Source organism: Echiichthys vipera (assembly GCF_963691815.1).
Source record: "Echiichthys vipera genome assembly, chromosome: 12".
NCBI classification, from domain to species: Eukaryota; Metazoa; Chordata; class Actinopteri; order Perciformes; family Trachinidae; genus Echiichthys; species Echiichthys vipera.
Window position 1 is genome coordinate 22,317,406 of NC_139837.1, and position 15,390 is coordinate 22,332,795.

The window sequence follows — 15,390 nt, forward strand, 5'->3', positions numbered from 1 at the left end:
TGAGGAGGAGGAGAATGTGGGAGTCTTGCAGGGGACCTCATGAGTGAGCAGCTTCCTTCTCTTTCTAATTTAAAAGATGAGAATCAATGCGGAGAAGGAAAGGACGACTGAGACAATGAAAGGATGTACTAAAGTTATAAAAGTTAAAAGTGTTCAGAAGAGTCTGTCCCAGAGTAGCAGGATCTGGAGTTGAGTTTAGGTGTAAAGAAGCAAAACCTTAAACAATCAATTCCAAAATCGACTGGAGATTAGTCTATTCATTCTGGAATATGGGGGAAACTCAGGAAGGATGTCAGGCTTTATCCCATGCCTCTTTATCCTGTGAGCCCGACTAAGCAGAGGCTGATACACAAAAGGCTAAAATGGGGGTTGGAGAGAGTGATGCCTCTTATTGTTTTCACTCATTCATGAACGTCTCCTCCATACTTTCTTTGGAAGAACTTCTTTGAGTGCATTTTTGCAGACTCTTTATTCTGACCAATTTCCTCCAGACTACATTTTCCATTTCTTTCTGTCTGTTATGCATTTCATCATTTTTGTTTTTAAGCCTTACTGTAAAGTGCTTTGAAACGTTTGCTTTCAAAAGCAAAAACTGTTTGAATAAAACTTAAAGGCAGAACGAGTTGGCAGTTGGGGTTTGTAAATACATCGTTAAAGGGGGCCCCTCCTCCTCGGCTCAAGCTCGCCAGCGGGTAAATGCCAACCTCGGATTCACCCTTGTTTTTTTAAACGAGCTTTGTCTGCTTAGGGATTCGCCTTCACTATATTAGAGGCTCTGCATCCACCTTATTCTAGCTTAATCCTGATTCTGTGGCTACTGTCTGACACCTGGTCGCTATGCTTTTATAGAGGTTGACGCAAATACATTCCTGAACAAATTAAAATAATACAGGCAACACTCACTTTTAGAGCTTCATAAGTGATGATTGAGAGATGATTGTACAAGTCGATACACTGTTTTCTAGGAAAATCAGTGTGCCTGTGTACGCTTTATTTAGAATATTTTCACCACTTTATATTGCTGTCAGACAGCTGTAGTTCATTTTATGCAGGGGGAAACTGAAGCCAGTCTATGCTCTCATCAACACCACCAGACTCCATTGTCATTTTACCTAACAGAACACAGGAGTTGCTGGTCTACTGCTGCCTCATCTTTCGTGTTCTGCAAGGTAAAATGACTGATTTTGTAGTGTACACCCAAGATTATTTGTTAGGAGGTCCTTTTTTAGGTAGCTCAAGAACATTTAGTTGCTGCCCCCATCCACAACAGTACATTATTTAGCTCCTGTGCGTGTCCTCCTGTCTGCTTCTCCAAACTGGGGCGATGCCAACAGCACAACAGACCGACTATGGACCTCATACAACCACACTTCAAACATCCAAACCATCCCTTTAATGTTGCTGCTCTAAAGTCGGTCTGTGATTGCTTTAAATGTGAATCGGATCAATGAAAGAATGCATGAACAAACTCTTAATTGCTCCTGAGGAACAGGAGTCATCAGTGAGGATTGACTCAAACAGGGCTGGTGATTCATGTTAATATTTGATGCGTTCTCGACAACAGGATGTATAATTTAATATGGATCGCTGTGTCTTGCTCTGCTGGCGGTGCAGATAATACTTACCAATGAGCCATCCCTTCTGGTCTCAGCACCATCCCCATTACAATCTATTCATATCGCAGACTAATAATGAAATGTCATGTATGAACGCACAAGGAATTACTTTCCAAGGTAACAGTCTCTTGTCAGTTGGCCTTGGTTAAGTGTTTGCCTTTTCTCCCAGTGCTGCCGCAGAGTTTTCAGTACCTTGGGCTGATTCTTTTCTTTGTCAACTGAGCATGGGGGTCTTTTGAATTATAGTATTGGAATATTGGAAAACAAGCAGCACGCAATTGTTCCCACGTCTTCTGTGAGCAAATAAGAATCAAGAATCATATGAGATCATATTCATTTTTATAAAAAGAGATTCATGTAATAATCAGGGACTGCACACTGGACATTTCAAGTGTAAAGAGATGTGATCATGAAAAACAATAAACAGAAAACTGCAATTTCCCGTAAGAAAAGCTCACTTAATGTAAGATTTAGTGCAATGTATACGAGAAAAAATACACCCCACCTAATATTTACATTAGATGCAGATACATACTGAACATGTTTGTTTGTATAACAAATTCCATCTGGACATGTCTTTAAATATAAGCAGGCTCCGGTGGAAATAAAAGCTGTCACCCTGGTTTAAATGCACTCCAGAAACAAGGTTACTGGAAGAATCAGGTTAAGGCTGAAAATGTGAGAACATATTTATATGCACCGCAGTAACCTGGCAGATTTCTGCCCTAATTTCTCCCTACCTATTTTAAGAGCGGTATGTTTTCGATGTATTAGTGACAAATTAAAAAGGGAAAAAAGCGAGTGAGCCTCCAGAATACATATAATTTATTTTCTATTTTTATCTCATTTAGTTTTCTTTTCATTTAGTATTTTAGCCACTTAAAAAAAAAAGGAAGACATTTTTTCACATTGTCCATAAAGCCTTTCTGTGCAGCACTCTGCTTTAACTTAAGTGATGCATGAGTGATTACCTGTCACTGAAGACCGCAGAGTGTCCGAAGCGGTTGACGTCGTGGAAGAGGTCCGGTCGAGGCAGCACTGTCCACTCATCACATGCTGGAATGAAAAGATGACACAGAGCGGTCAAACTGTTGTTGACCTGCTCCCACATCATAAATCATACGTGTACTCAGCACTTGAAAATTCAGCTGACATGCCATGGGTGGTTAGTGGGACCTTTAACAGCTCATACCCCTCGTGTCAATCAAACCAAGTCATTCGTCAAAGTGTCCTTGACCGAGACACTGAGGGCGTGACGGCTACAGGAGCAAACAATCATGCTGAGAAAATGCAGCTGTATCTTTGCTTGTGTGTGTGTGTGTGTGTGTGTGTGTGTGTGTGTGTGTGTGTGTGTGTGTGTGTGTGTGTGTGTGTGTGTGTGTGTGTGTGTGTGTGTGTGTGTGTGTGTGTGTGCGTGTGTGTGTGATTAAATAAACACTCATAGCATATGGCATTTATGTGGTGGCAGAATCCAACAGTGGCTCAAGTGGTTATCACTGCTTCTTCACAACAATTTGCAGCCTTGGTGAATTCTATTTTTCTAATTTTAAGATTATTTTCTGGAGGCATTTTTGACTTTATTTGATATTTGATTTTGATAAATACACCCAGCCTGGATCAAACCTGAGAAAACTGCCCTCCTGTGCTTTGCAGCTAGAACAGAAGGACACATGGGCACAGCCATGTTTGTGTGCAGCATTATCTCCTGTGGGTCCTGGTTGGCATAATAACTAGATTCATTATAAATGCTGCAGCAAGTGTTAGCCAGGTCTCTCTTAAAATAGGAGATTCTTAATCTCACCGGGAAGCTTCTGGTTAAATAAAAAAATAAAAACCTGACACCAATTGCTCTGTTATAGCTCGACCTGATGTCTTTTGTTATTAGCAAAGTGGGAAGTTTATTTTGATGTTGGGCAAAAAAAAAATCCATATTAATCTTTCATCATGTTGTAATTCAAGAGAAAACTAGACTCCTGCACCTCCCGTCTGTGACAGGAGACTTTGTCCGATCACAGGTCATTAGCCCTTTAAGAGTGTACTTATTGGCTCAGGACAGATACAGGAAAAAGTCTCTACCTACTGCTGCTTTAATGTTAGTACTTAAAAAGCTAAAATGTTGTCACTCTACAAGCAGATTTGTGTTCTCATCAAAAGTCATGTCTTAGTTTGTTTTCAGTCAGCTGGAAAAATGGTTGCATTTCTGAGCAGAATCTCCCAGTTAAACTTGCATGCTTATCATATCAATATTTTAAGCTTATGAACGTAATAATTCTGCATTAGGATCTGCAGTATTTAGAGCAAGTAGCTTGTGAAAAATAAGGTTAATCTCCTCTGCTGTCTCGTTTTCAGTTTGGAGCTAATAGGTTCTGAACATTGATTAGACTGCCGTTAAATCTGCAGCCAATAAAACGTGACAACAGAGCAAAAACCTCTAGCCAGCTGTTATTTATAACTCACCTGCAAATGTTAAAAGCTAAATAAGAATTCGATAAGGGAATTGAGAAGGCTACAGATACGACAAGCAGATTTAAAATACTACTGAATGCCAATCTTGATGGGCCCAACAGGAATTAGACAACTCTGGATAAGTAGGTACTAGGGATCGTCCAATATGGGTTTTTTAGAGCCGATGCCAATACCAATTTTTTTTTCATCTGCCTTAGTGATGACCGATACGGACTGCCAATTTTCTTGGGCCGATATTTGGAGCTGATATAACTTTTGCTCCCTAAATTTATATCATAAAAATTACGCAATGATGATAAGAAATGTTACGAGTCTCAATTTTTTAAAAATAGGAACATTAACTGAACTTAAAAAAGGCGTCGCCAGTCACACGGAGCTGCCTGTGGACGCCTGTCTGAAAATAATGCTCGGAAAAAACTATCGGCGAATGCATCAGCCCTGATTGGCCGATATGATACACCTAAAAAACACACTGCCGATGTATCGATCGATCACTAGTAAGTGCACTGCATATTTGGTAATAGGTAAGAGGACTTCACACTCCAAGTCAGATTCATGCACAGATCCAAGGTGATACCTGCTCATCAGGAGATGATTCAATCATTCAGACACACAATCACACACTGATGACACAGCCTCCGGAAGCATCCGATTAGTGGACCACCCGCTCTACTTCCTCCCTTTATATTTCAACAGCTCCCCTCCATTATACCAGAATGTTAAATCGTGCAGCCAGAACATACTGCAGCGAGTATGATCTCGCAATGCAAGACTGCCAAGGGCCTGACTTGGGCGCTGTGAGAACAAAAATGCAGAGCCTCTTTCATCTTAGACACCTGAAGAAATTCAAGGTATCCCCTTAGATACTGAGGAGTTTCTTCTCCTGCATCACTGAGAGTATCCTCACAGGGAACATCCCTGCCTGGTACGGAGACAGCACTGACGAGACCGCAAGGCCCTGCATAGAGTGGTACGTTCAGCTAAACATACAGTACAATATGCCTAAAGGATCTTTAAACCAGGTGCTGTAATAATGAGGCTGGGGGAACCATTAAAAATCCCAACCACCTGGTGACAGCCTTTACTACCTGTTGAGGTCAGGAAGAAGGTACCGGATACACCGGGCCAACACTGAGAGGCTCAGGAGGAGCTTCTAGATTCAGGCCACTAGGATCCTAAATAAGGACGCTGTCTCACTTAAATTGGCCAAAAGTATCCAGTATTTCACAAGAAAAGGGGGGAGAAGGAAAGAAACGTCAAATATCGCATTAATTATCTTTTTAACCCTTCATATTTATCTTTGGACTTATTTGGGACCTGTAAACCACTTCTTTAGATGTGTAGGTGAGACATAAAAACTAATTTTAACACTATTTCAGTGACTATAATAAAGTACTGAAATGTAGTCCCTGAACTGATGTCAGGAAACTTCAATGTTAAGCCAGAGCTCAATATGTCTTGACCTCCAAAATGATAATGTCAATGCTTGCTTGGTAAAGAAACAAACAAAATGAGGTGATGGATTCCTTTGGGAGCCTTTTTTTAAATGAAGCAGCAGCAGTATGTGACAGTGAACACCTATCACGAACCTGAACAACAACAAAGACAAAAAGACCTGGCATGTGAGCCTGGAAGTCAAAGCTGCTGGAACACAGAACAGTGAGAGCAGTACATCACCTTCAGTCAGTACAATGCAGTGCAAGTCATCATGGTCTCCCAGGGTGAGAGAGAGCGTGTCATCTGTGAGAGCTCCACGTTCACAGGTAGACACTGACCTCTGGTGGCACATGCCGGCACTGCAGGTTGTGTCGTGCCATTGCCCTGTGTTGGGGATTCATTGTGACACCATCTAACAATGTCAGGACAGCGGACGGCCCTTAAAATCTACACTCTAATTGAGTTCAGCTTGTTAAGGAGGGGTGATTAGTCCTCGACGTGCAGCCCATCTCGACTGTAATTACCAGACAATTACAGAGCTGCTGTTGCTGACACCGACCCTGCAGCTGGCAGGTGGGGGGGGAGGAAAATAGTCGACTAGTCTTTTCTGTCCAATTATAAAATAATACAGAGAATTGGGAGTGGCGGGGGGAGCGAGAGGGAAAGGGGTATGAGCCGAGGGAGGGAAAACAATATATGAAGTTTTTAAATTTCGACTCAAATGTAAACTCTTCAGAGAAATCATGAAAACAGTTTGTTTCCCGCGGGGTGACCAGCGTGATATCTTTGCATTATGCCAATCAAGGGAGGACATGTGGTAAATATATAAATAAGACACTATGCTAAGAAATTAAATTAATGTGATGCCTCTACATGTGCTGCTGCAGCGTGCGCCGTCATTGGTTTTTCACGCCACTCCCAAATGTTTGTTGGGGATGTTTCAGTCCCCAACATGAAATTCTCATGAACAAAAGCTGGTCTCGCAGGAAGAGAGGGGGGTAAGAGGGGGTGCTGAGATAGTAATTTCACCACCTGTCAATCACCTTCGTAATGACACAGAAAAACAGAACGTCCTGGGGCCATTACGCAGCCTGCAGGGAAATCTCCCTCCCATCCAGACAGATTGAAGTCTCCCATTAATGAGCAGCTTATGACAGCACTGCGGAAGGAGACAGACTCAATTTACAACAATATTTGCAGGCAGCTTACAAAATAAGGCTGTCGTACGGTTTCTGACAAAGCTGCGCTAACTTCTATTAGGACATATCAGAGAACTTTAAATGGGATTATAATTAGAATGCAAAAAAGGATCCTGCAATCGACAACAATCAACTTTTGAGTGTCGTATTTAACCAACAAAGACAGAAACATCCCTGCGTTCTGCGTACAGATACACAGTCGCTCTGTACCACTCTCTCTCTGCTGTAGAGCAGCTGTTACACAAACTCAGGGTTAAGTACCTTGATTAAGAGCACCTTAGCTGTACAAAGAGGAGAGCAGAAAAATAAACATCAGAGATGTCCCCAAAGCAAGCAGTGTGATCCCAGACTGACTAGTTTAGTGCTTACTGAGCTTTTACCTCAAACAAGCAATCCTCATGGGCTCAAGCAAATCGAGGGGATGTTTTACAAAATCTGACCAATTTTACCCCTAAAGACCTGACTTCCCTTCATGGTACTAATGTTCAGAAAACATAGAAATCAGTCACACTATTAAAAGATTCTGGGATGTATTTGATGCCATAACTTTCTCACAGCAGCATTTGTTGTGAGCAGGATTATTAGAATATCCTTTTATGATGGTTTTCTGTTTGCTCCAGTTGGATGGACGGAGTAGAACTGCCTCTAGGGGGCAACTCAAAGGGCTTTTAAAGTTTGCTATGTCTGAAAATCAGACTGACAACTAAATATTCAGGCTACAGACATATCTGAGCAGAGTATATGGCAGCTGAACATCTCATTGTAAAACTGTGGGCATCCCCCCTGCTGTCCTCTGGCCTCAGGCTTTCCACCAGACGTTGGAACCTGGTTGCAGTGATTTGTTTGCATTCAGCCACAAGACCAGCAGTCTTGACGGCTATTGATGTTGGGCAATAAGGCGTGGCTCAGCAGCTCCGTTCATCCAAAGGTGTTGGATAGTGTTCGACAGATGTGGATATTGTAACGATCTACGCGGATATTCAGAGATCATGCTTCTTTCTTTTGTTTGTTGCATCTGATACAATACAAATTTTTTATAATAATAGCAAAAAAGAAACACAATTGTTGAATTTAAATGAACATATCTGCATCGTCTGTAAAGTCTTCTTTCAATTTAGTGGTTTTGAAAATGCAAAAGGAAAAACATTTTCAAAAAACATTCCCTTGCCATGTGGATGGCCCATAAAAGGCTCCATATTTGAAATTGCTTACCATAATCATCCCAAATGACTAACCTGATAAATGTTTTATTTGTCAGGAGTACACATGTTGAAACCAGAACACGGAGTGTTCTCTGTTTAAGTTGGTAACACATTATTGTCTAAAATAGCTTTGTATGCCGTAGCATTAAGGATTAGAATGGTTCCCCTAACTGGAACTAAGAGCACAAAAAGACCCAGAGAGTTTGAGAGAAAAGTACAAAGTATGTGAAAGGGGTTTTCCACTTCTTTTGACAATGTTGTGTGTCTCTCTACATTCCTGCTGTACCGTACACAAAAAGAATATCCCTTTAGGAAGTCAAAATGTCTTAATTGAAACCTCCAGTCCGGTGTTTTGGAGCCACTCCAGCACAGAACACATTAATATGCACATAAATAAGGCGTGAAAATAAAAACAAGTACCTTCCAACACTTTGCTTCCTCTACCGAGGAAAAACATGTCACATACCAGTGGAGATATTACAGATGTGTGAAACCCCTACACTGCCTGAAAACTTAAGACCACATTATTATGTATGAGTATTATGTATGAAAAGGGTGCGTGGTTTATCGCCTGTTTACATCGAGTGGTCACATTTGACCTTCTCTTGCTTCAGAAACACTGCGGTTCTACTGAGCAGCTCCCAGGTGTGAGTCTGTGCGACTGTATGAATGCAAAGCAGCCCAGTGCAGAGAAAAATAAAAAGACGGTGCACGCTCAGCAGAAAAAAAAAACCTGAGTGAGTCTGAGATCACAGACCACAGGAGCTGCTGCTGCTGTTGTGCGTTACTGACCCAGACTGTAGGACAGGAAGTCGGAGGAGAAGCACTTGGCACCGTGGCTCATGGATGTGTCGTTGTGTGTGTTCCCTCCAAACACCAGCATCGTCCCGCTCACTATCACTGCTGTGTGGAGGTAACGGAAGAAGCCACTGTCTCTGAGGATGGTCCTGCAAATGCACAGAGCTGCTTGTTAGTAACAGCTGAAAAACAACTGTCTGTCAGGCTACTTCAAAAATCACACAAAAACACAAAATTCTGTCCTTGCATAAAAAGTAACACGCTGACACCTAACATTTGCACAAGCTTCAATTACTTAACCACTACTGCCGTATAGTTTAAATGCATGGAAGTAGTGGAAATCATAAATAAGTCATAGAGTGTGGTCTATACCTAGTCTGTAAAGAGTCCTGAGATAACTTTTGTTATGATTTGGCACTTTAGATAAAATTGAATTGAATTAAATTGAATTGAAATAAAAAATGCCAAGATGTTGCACTATTTAGATTCTGTTACTGAAGTTGAACGTGTGGTTTAATGTCTTACACTTTAGAGCATTACCATAGTTTACTGTATTTCAGATTAACAAACTGAAATATCAAATGTGTGAAAATATAAACTTTGTGTTCGATACACAAGTCATTGACAGTCATCGTGTTACCTTGAATATCTAGTTTACTGCCATGTAAAGACTGTGGATTATTTATATTAACAGAAATACCTGTATATCCAATCAATACAATTCTGACTTCTTTCATACATTGCTTTTCCCCCTTGTTGCTATGTGTATAACCTTGAGGAAACTGCAACTGCAGACTATGTTTTGATTAGAGTTACTGTTATATACCATCATTTATTAAGCATGACTTGGAGTGAATTTCAGCGCACACTAAATAACTTTAATTTCTTGTGACCTCCTAACAATAAGTGCTGCACACTTTGTCGCAGGGTGCATGTCTATGGATTGTTCAGAGTGATTTTCAGTCTCAGATCTCAAATTCAGTTTTATTTGAATCAGTTTAGCGGCCTGGGGAGGAAAAAAAGAATACTGTATTCCACAAGAAAAAAGGCAAAGTCTGAAAAAAACAAACATAAACTATACTTTATCATACTAATTGAATAGCTGTACTTTAACAGCATAGTGCGCTATCAAATCACACTGTAAAACATTTCTGTGTGTCTATCTGAAATACGTCTTCTCACCATTTCCTCTTGTCCACGTCGAACTTGTACAGGTCTCCGGCCAGGCCGTACTTGTTGGCACTGAAGGCCTTGTAGCCTCCGTGGATATAGATGGCTCTGGTGCTGGGGTCGAAAACACTGCTGTGGCCGTAGCCGCCCTGGACCAGCGCACCGTCCGTGGAAACCATGCTCCATGTGTTCTTGACTGGAGGGTCACAAAAACTTTACTGAGCTGCAGAAAACTATCTTCAAGCTAAAACAAGACAACAAAATGTCACTAAGAATGTTAAGGGAAACTACAGTTAAGTTAAGGAGGGTCTTTTTGGAGAATTCAGTATTTGGTCTCAGCAGGAATGCAGTGGTAGGAATTACAATACAGCTTAAAACAGCGTTTTATTAGCAACAGAGAGTAAAGCCAATATAAACCTTGCATCATTGTTCCTAAAGTGCATTACAAGTACAGAAGTAGCATCCAACTGCCATTAGATTTTATCGGTGATCCTACAGGTAATAATAATAACCAAATCACTATCATTTGTGAGGACATGCATTCATGCCCATCGGCCACAGTGGCAGGTTCATTCATCCCATTTTCTCAGACAGATTGGCTTTTAGAAGACAATGAAAGCTCTTAATTAAGTTTGGTTATCTGCCAATGAGGTTGGTGGATTAGAATAACACACCAACCCGGGTGACGGTTGGTGTGACTGTTCATTCCTGTTGTTATAAACTGATATATTTAGGCACTTAATACTGATATATTTAGGGAACAGCTAAAGATTGCTGCAACGCTAAAAGACACATGGCATGGCAGGTGTGAAGCCTAACTCTCTACAACATTACATGGACCTGCAGCGTCACACTGATCCCGACAGCAGCTACAACTTACCGATGTTGTACTCCTGCACCAGGCTGATGTAGCCGTACAGAGGACAGTGTCCGAACATGACCAGCATGATGGGACTGTCCCCCTCCTGGACGGGAGGCACGATGTGGGCTGAGTGGCCCACCACGGCATACTGATCTTTGGCCCGGGGGTTCAGGAGGACCCAGGTCTGGTTCTGGATGTGGAAAACCCACAGCTGGCTGGACACGTTTCCTGTAGAGTCGATCTTTCCTCCGTACATGTAGATCTTTCCCTGGAAGAGACCAACAGTGCAGCAGAATTAGATCATATATATACAGAGGTGACTAAATACATGTGTTGAACTGTTAAAACATGTAGGTCCAAGCATCAGTACATGCTGTAGGAGGCTAGTCGAGTCACTTTGTACCTCATAATGATTGATACAAAGCCTGGCACAGTTGCTCTTTGGTGATCATGAACCATCATCTTAATGAAATCTAATAAAGTAACTTGACCACAAAAAAACTTTAGCACTAGTAACCTTCAAGCTGCCCTTGAGTTTTGAATAACACCAATTTATTATAATTCCCTGGACATTGTTTCCTACAGAAAAGGATTTCCCCACTGAAAGACTAGTAGATGAGTCTGGAGGTCAAACAGAACAAAGTCTCTTGATATTAAGAGCCTGACATTTTTAAATAAACCTTGGTAAATATACTCACACATTTAATACATGTGAGATAATATATGTGCATGGAATTGCAGATAATATTGGACAGAGAAACCCCTTGAGGTTGTTATTACAAGCAGTAGCCTTAGTTCAGTTTGTGACCTTCACAATCGATTTGTTTACTGTTCTTCAGGCGTTTTATTTCTTTTGTGTCTGTTTGTTTACTGTGGTCTCAACCAGTTGAAGAATTTGTTTGTGAGAACATTCACTCCATTTAATGGTCAGATGTTTCTGGGACTGGAACATGAAAGTCTAGTTCATATTCCTTTGAGAGTAACACAGTAATGCAACTCTCAGGCTAACTGCTGCTACTACAACACGAGCATAGACTGTATAAGACATGGACATAGCATACCCTCGGGGTCTGTTCTCTCAACTTGTTCCGATCCTACTCGCCTATGTAAGTCGCCTATGTAAGTCTCCATCTTGTCAGACCTTGACTCCGCCTCATTTCCTCTGACCAAAAAAGGGCATTGATGTGACGTTGGGGGGAGGGAGATACGTCCATCTGGCTGAAGTATACCTCCGAGGAGAAGTGAGGGCCAGCGGCTAGTTGTCACTCAAGAGGCCATGCCCCTAATTATTCATAAACTTTAACCTCCAATAAAATAAAAACTAGCCTGGTACAAAACAAATCACCCCCCTCAGTGTTGTCATGGAGATATGACCTAAACATACAGACTACAAAAACATTTTTTGTACCAGACCTTAAACAGGTTTAATGACGCTGTGAAAACGGCCTGTTTAACATGGGGGTCAATGAGAAACTGCTCGGAGAACTGCAGTTGTTGGCACTTCCGTATTGGATCAACCAGGAAGTTGCTGTGGCAAGGGCTTGGACACAGGCTGCTGCAGTACCCACCACTAATGAACCGCTCCAGAGTTCATTTGGGAGGAGACCACCTCCTCTGAAGGGTCTTGGTGCAGTTGTTTTGGTGCAATTAATTGTTCACACCTGCCAAAATGAATTGCACCAAGGGGGGTAAACAAAGGAGTTCAGGTGTGAGAACACCCTTAAAAAGACTGTAAACTCATTACACTAAATACTGTCTTTCTACTCAAAAATTCCACATATTATGTCAGCCAAAGAGAGTTTTCTGGGCTTCTAGAAGTCACCCAAAACAGCTTGATTTCACCCTAGTTTGGATAGTTTATTTCATTTCCAGGAGCAACAGTGTGTGTGTGTGTGTGTGTGTGTGTGTGCGCGCGCGCTTGAGAGCCTGAATCAGTGCGTTATCTGCAGTATGAGACTTACATCACTTCAATCTGCTATTTATTGAGACTGATTTGATTTGAGATTTTTGTCTTGAAAGCCCACATTGACTTACAAGACACATCCATACACTGTGATGCAATTTGTGTCTTACAGATACTCTGCAGCTCAAAAACTGGGTTCTCTTCTCTCAAATCACAGAGCAGACAGACTGCATCTTCCTCTGAATCCTCCTCGCTCTAATTTATTATTCCATCAGCGGCTCCTAACAGCCTTACTGGCTGAGGAGAAACTGCTTCACCACTCCACTGCAGCATATCAAAACCCAGAGATTTATATATTAGTTCCAGACAACAAACAGTCACTACTGAAAGCATAAATAAAAGGACGGGTAGTATATAATGTTTCTGCTGGTGCTTCCGTTTAATATAGTGGTCGTCTGTTCTTTTCTCATTCTTTTTAAACCCTTTTAATATTACACTGAGACAAGCCATAGATGCATGTAAAGTGCACTTTAATAATGGTGCAATGTACAGTGTAGAGTCATATTGCCTTAATGTATACCTGGCTCAAACAGTAGATATAATTTCTCCCACCACATACCTCATGAAGAGCCAGTGAGTGGCCATATCGTGGCGTGACAGTGTGGACGGAGGGGTCAAGGGTCAGCCAGCTCATGCTGCTGAGGTTATACCTGTAGAAAGACAACACAGAGGTGAGAGGAACATAACAAAATGGCTTTAAGAATCTCCTCAAGGAGGTTTTTTTTCTCAACTCAAAATTTGTACGAGAACATCCTGATCTTTTTTGTGTTTAATCATTGGTTCATGCCTAATAAAATACATGTTCAGTGAAGATTCCTTTGATTATATGAATGCCAAGACCACGACAGAGCCTGTGGGGAACGCTGTTGGAAGTGGAAACTTTATGGACATAAATTATACTGGGTGCTCTTCAACGCTGTAGGTGACAGTTACATAATGTGGGGCAATTCCTTGCACCTTTCAACAGGTGGTGAGGCATTAAATATGTCTTGGGATATGGATTAGAGTGCTCAGAGAGTTTATACACGCCTACATAACAAAGATCAAAACACAGGTAGGAAAGTAAGAATCAAACTTCACAACAGAAAATCCAAATAGGCTCATAAACAGCAGCCCACTGGCTGAGCTACTGTAGTGATTTACTAATAGCTGGCTGTTGACTCCAGCTTCATGTTTAATATACAGACATTAGATAAGATACACCTTTACTCATCCACAGCGGGGACATGTGGTTGTTGCAGCAGTACAACAGAAGAAACAAAAATGAATACAAGCACAGAAAGTAACACGTAAATAAGAGGCAAAAAAATACATAAAATTAAATAAAAATGAAATTAGAAGGGTATTTTGAGATTAAAAAAAACTTCATGTTAAAGTGAGTTGTGCTGATAAAGAGACAGTGCTGTGTGTCTTTTTTTCTGGATGTTCGGGTCCCATAGTTTCTGTTATAATGGAATCAAGGATGGAAATGCAAAAGTGAGAATAAAAAAAAAACTATAGCACAAATTCCATAGGGCCCTACATTAAGTCAGTGCTAAAAGCTAATCTATGACTACATACGGTTTTTGCTTTTCTTCTTAAGCATCAAAATATCAAACGACTAAGAGTGCGTGTGGTAAATAAAACTACAATGGTGTCAGGATACAACATGTGCCTCAATCAAGGCTCCGAAGTCTAATGGCCTCCAACGTGTGTACCCAGATAAACCTCCCAACTAACCCAGAAATAAAAGGGCCTTGGCCTGCCTGCAAACCATAAATCCATGAGCCAGGGGGAACTACGTGATCTTCCTGGGTGGAGTTCATATTGAGAACAATCAGCCTATTGTGTAATTTACTGGTTTTAATTACATCCTTCACTTTGTGCCCAACACAGAGCTGTCTGCTGAGCTGTGTTCCATTTGATTTCTTATTTTCAACAGACAGAGCCATCAAGAAGAAGCCCCAGGACTTCCTGTAAACCACAGAAGTTAAAAATGTTTACATAATTGCAACACTGTGTTTAAAAAGCATATTCCCTGCAGTTGCATAGCAACAGCGGGACTCATGTTTCGCAGCTCTATTGGATGAGAGCAGCCTAAAACCGAGTGAAGATGCTCACAGGGGAGAGTACTTACGCTTTGACCATGTGATAGTCGGAGGCGTTGAAGACGTAGCCTCCAATGACCCACATGATGCCCTGGTCCACCACAGCTTTGTGGGAAGCCCTAGCCAGCCCAGCCTCGGTGTACTCCTCCCGGGTCCAGAAGGAGGAGTTGGCAGGCACTGAGATGAAGCAGTCTGGACCTGAGGAGGGAAGGAAACCACAGAGTCAGGGCTCCACGGGAGATTAAATGATGCAGGAAGTTCAGTTCATTTATTTGTTTGCGCTTAAAAAACAAGATAAACAAGCCGCAACCTTTTCAGGGAACATACAAAACAGTCTGCTTTAAGAGAGACTAAATATTTTAAAAGAAGAAGAAGAAGAATTACTTTATTTATCCCGCACGGGGAAGGAAAAAGGAATCAGCAAAAAAACAAGAACAGTTCCTGCATTAAAAAGGAGGATTAAACTTTAACGTTAGTACACTTTAAAGTCCTGCAGCAGGGCAGAGGGTACAAAAACGCAGGGCCATCATGAATTTAGAAAAAAATGATCCATTATTGATTTCTCTTGAATTATGAAAGTGAGAAGTGAA

At 41.4% G+C, this 15,390-nt stretch overlaps 1 protein-coding gene across 1 annotated transcript in view; it reads right to left on the reverse strand.

Annotated features, from left to right (window-relative positions):
* Nucleotides 1-15,390, reverse strand: part of atrn (attractin) — a 149,942-nt gene that overhangs the window by 106,910 nt on the left and 27,642 nt on the right. The window contains exons 6-11 of the mRNA XM_083924040.1: nt 14,830-14,998; nt 13,273-13,363; nt 10,769-11,018; nt 9,901-10,084; nt 8,713-8,867; nt 2,588-2,672 (exon numbers count right to left, since the gene is read on the reverse strand). Coding sequence (XP_083780166.1) covers nt 2,588-2,672; nt 8,713-8,867; nt 9,901-10,084; nt 10,769-11,018; nt 13,273-13,363; nt 14,830-14,998 — 934 coding nt within the window. The remainder of the gene's footprint in view (nt 1-2,587; nt 2,673-8,712; nt 8,868-9,900; nt 10,085-10,768; nt 11,019-13,272; nt 13,364-14,829; nt 14,999-15,390) is intronic.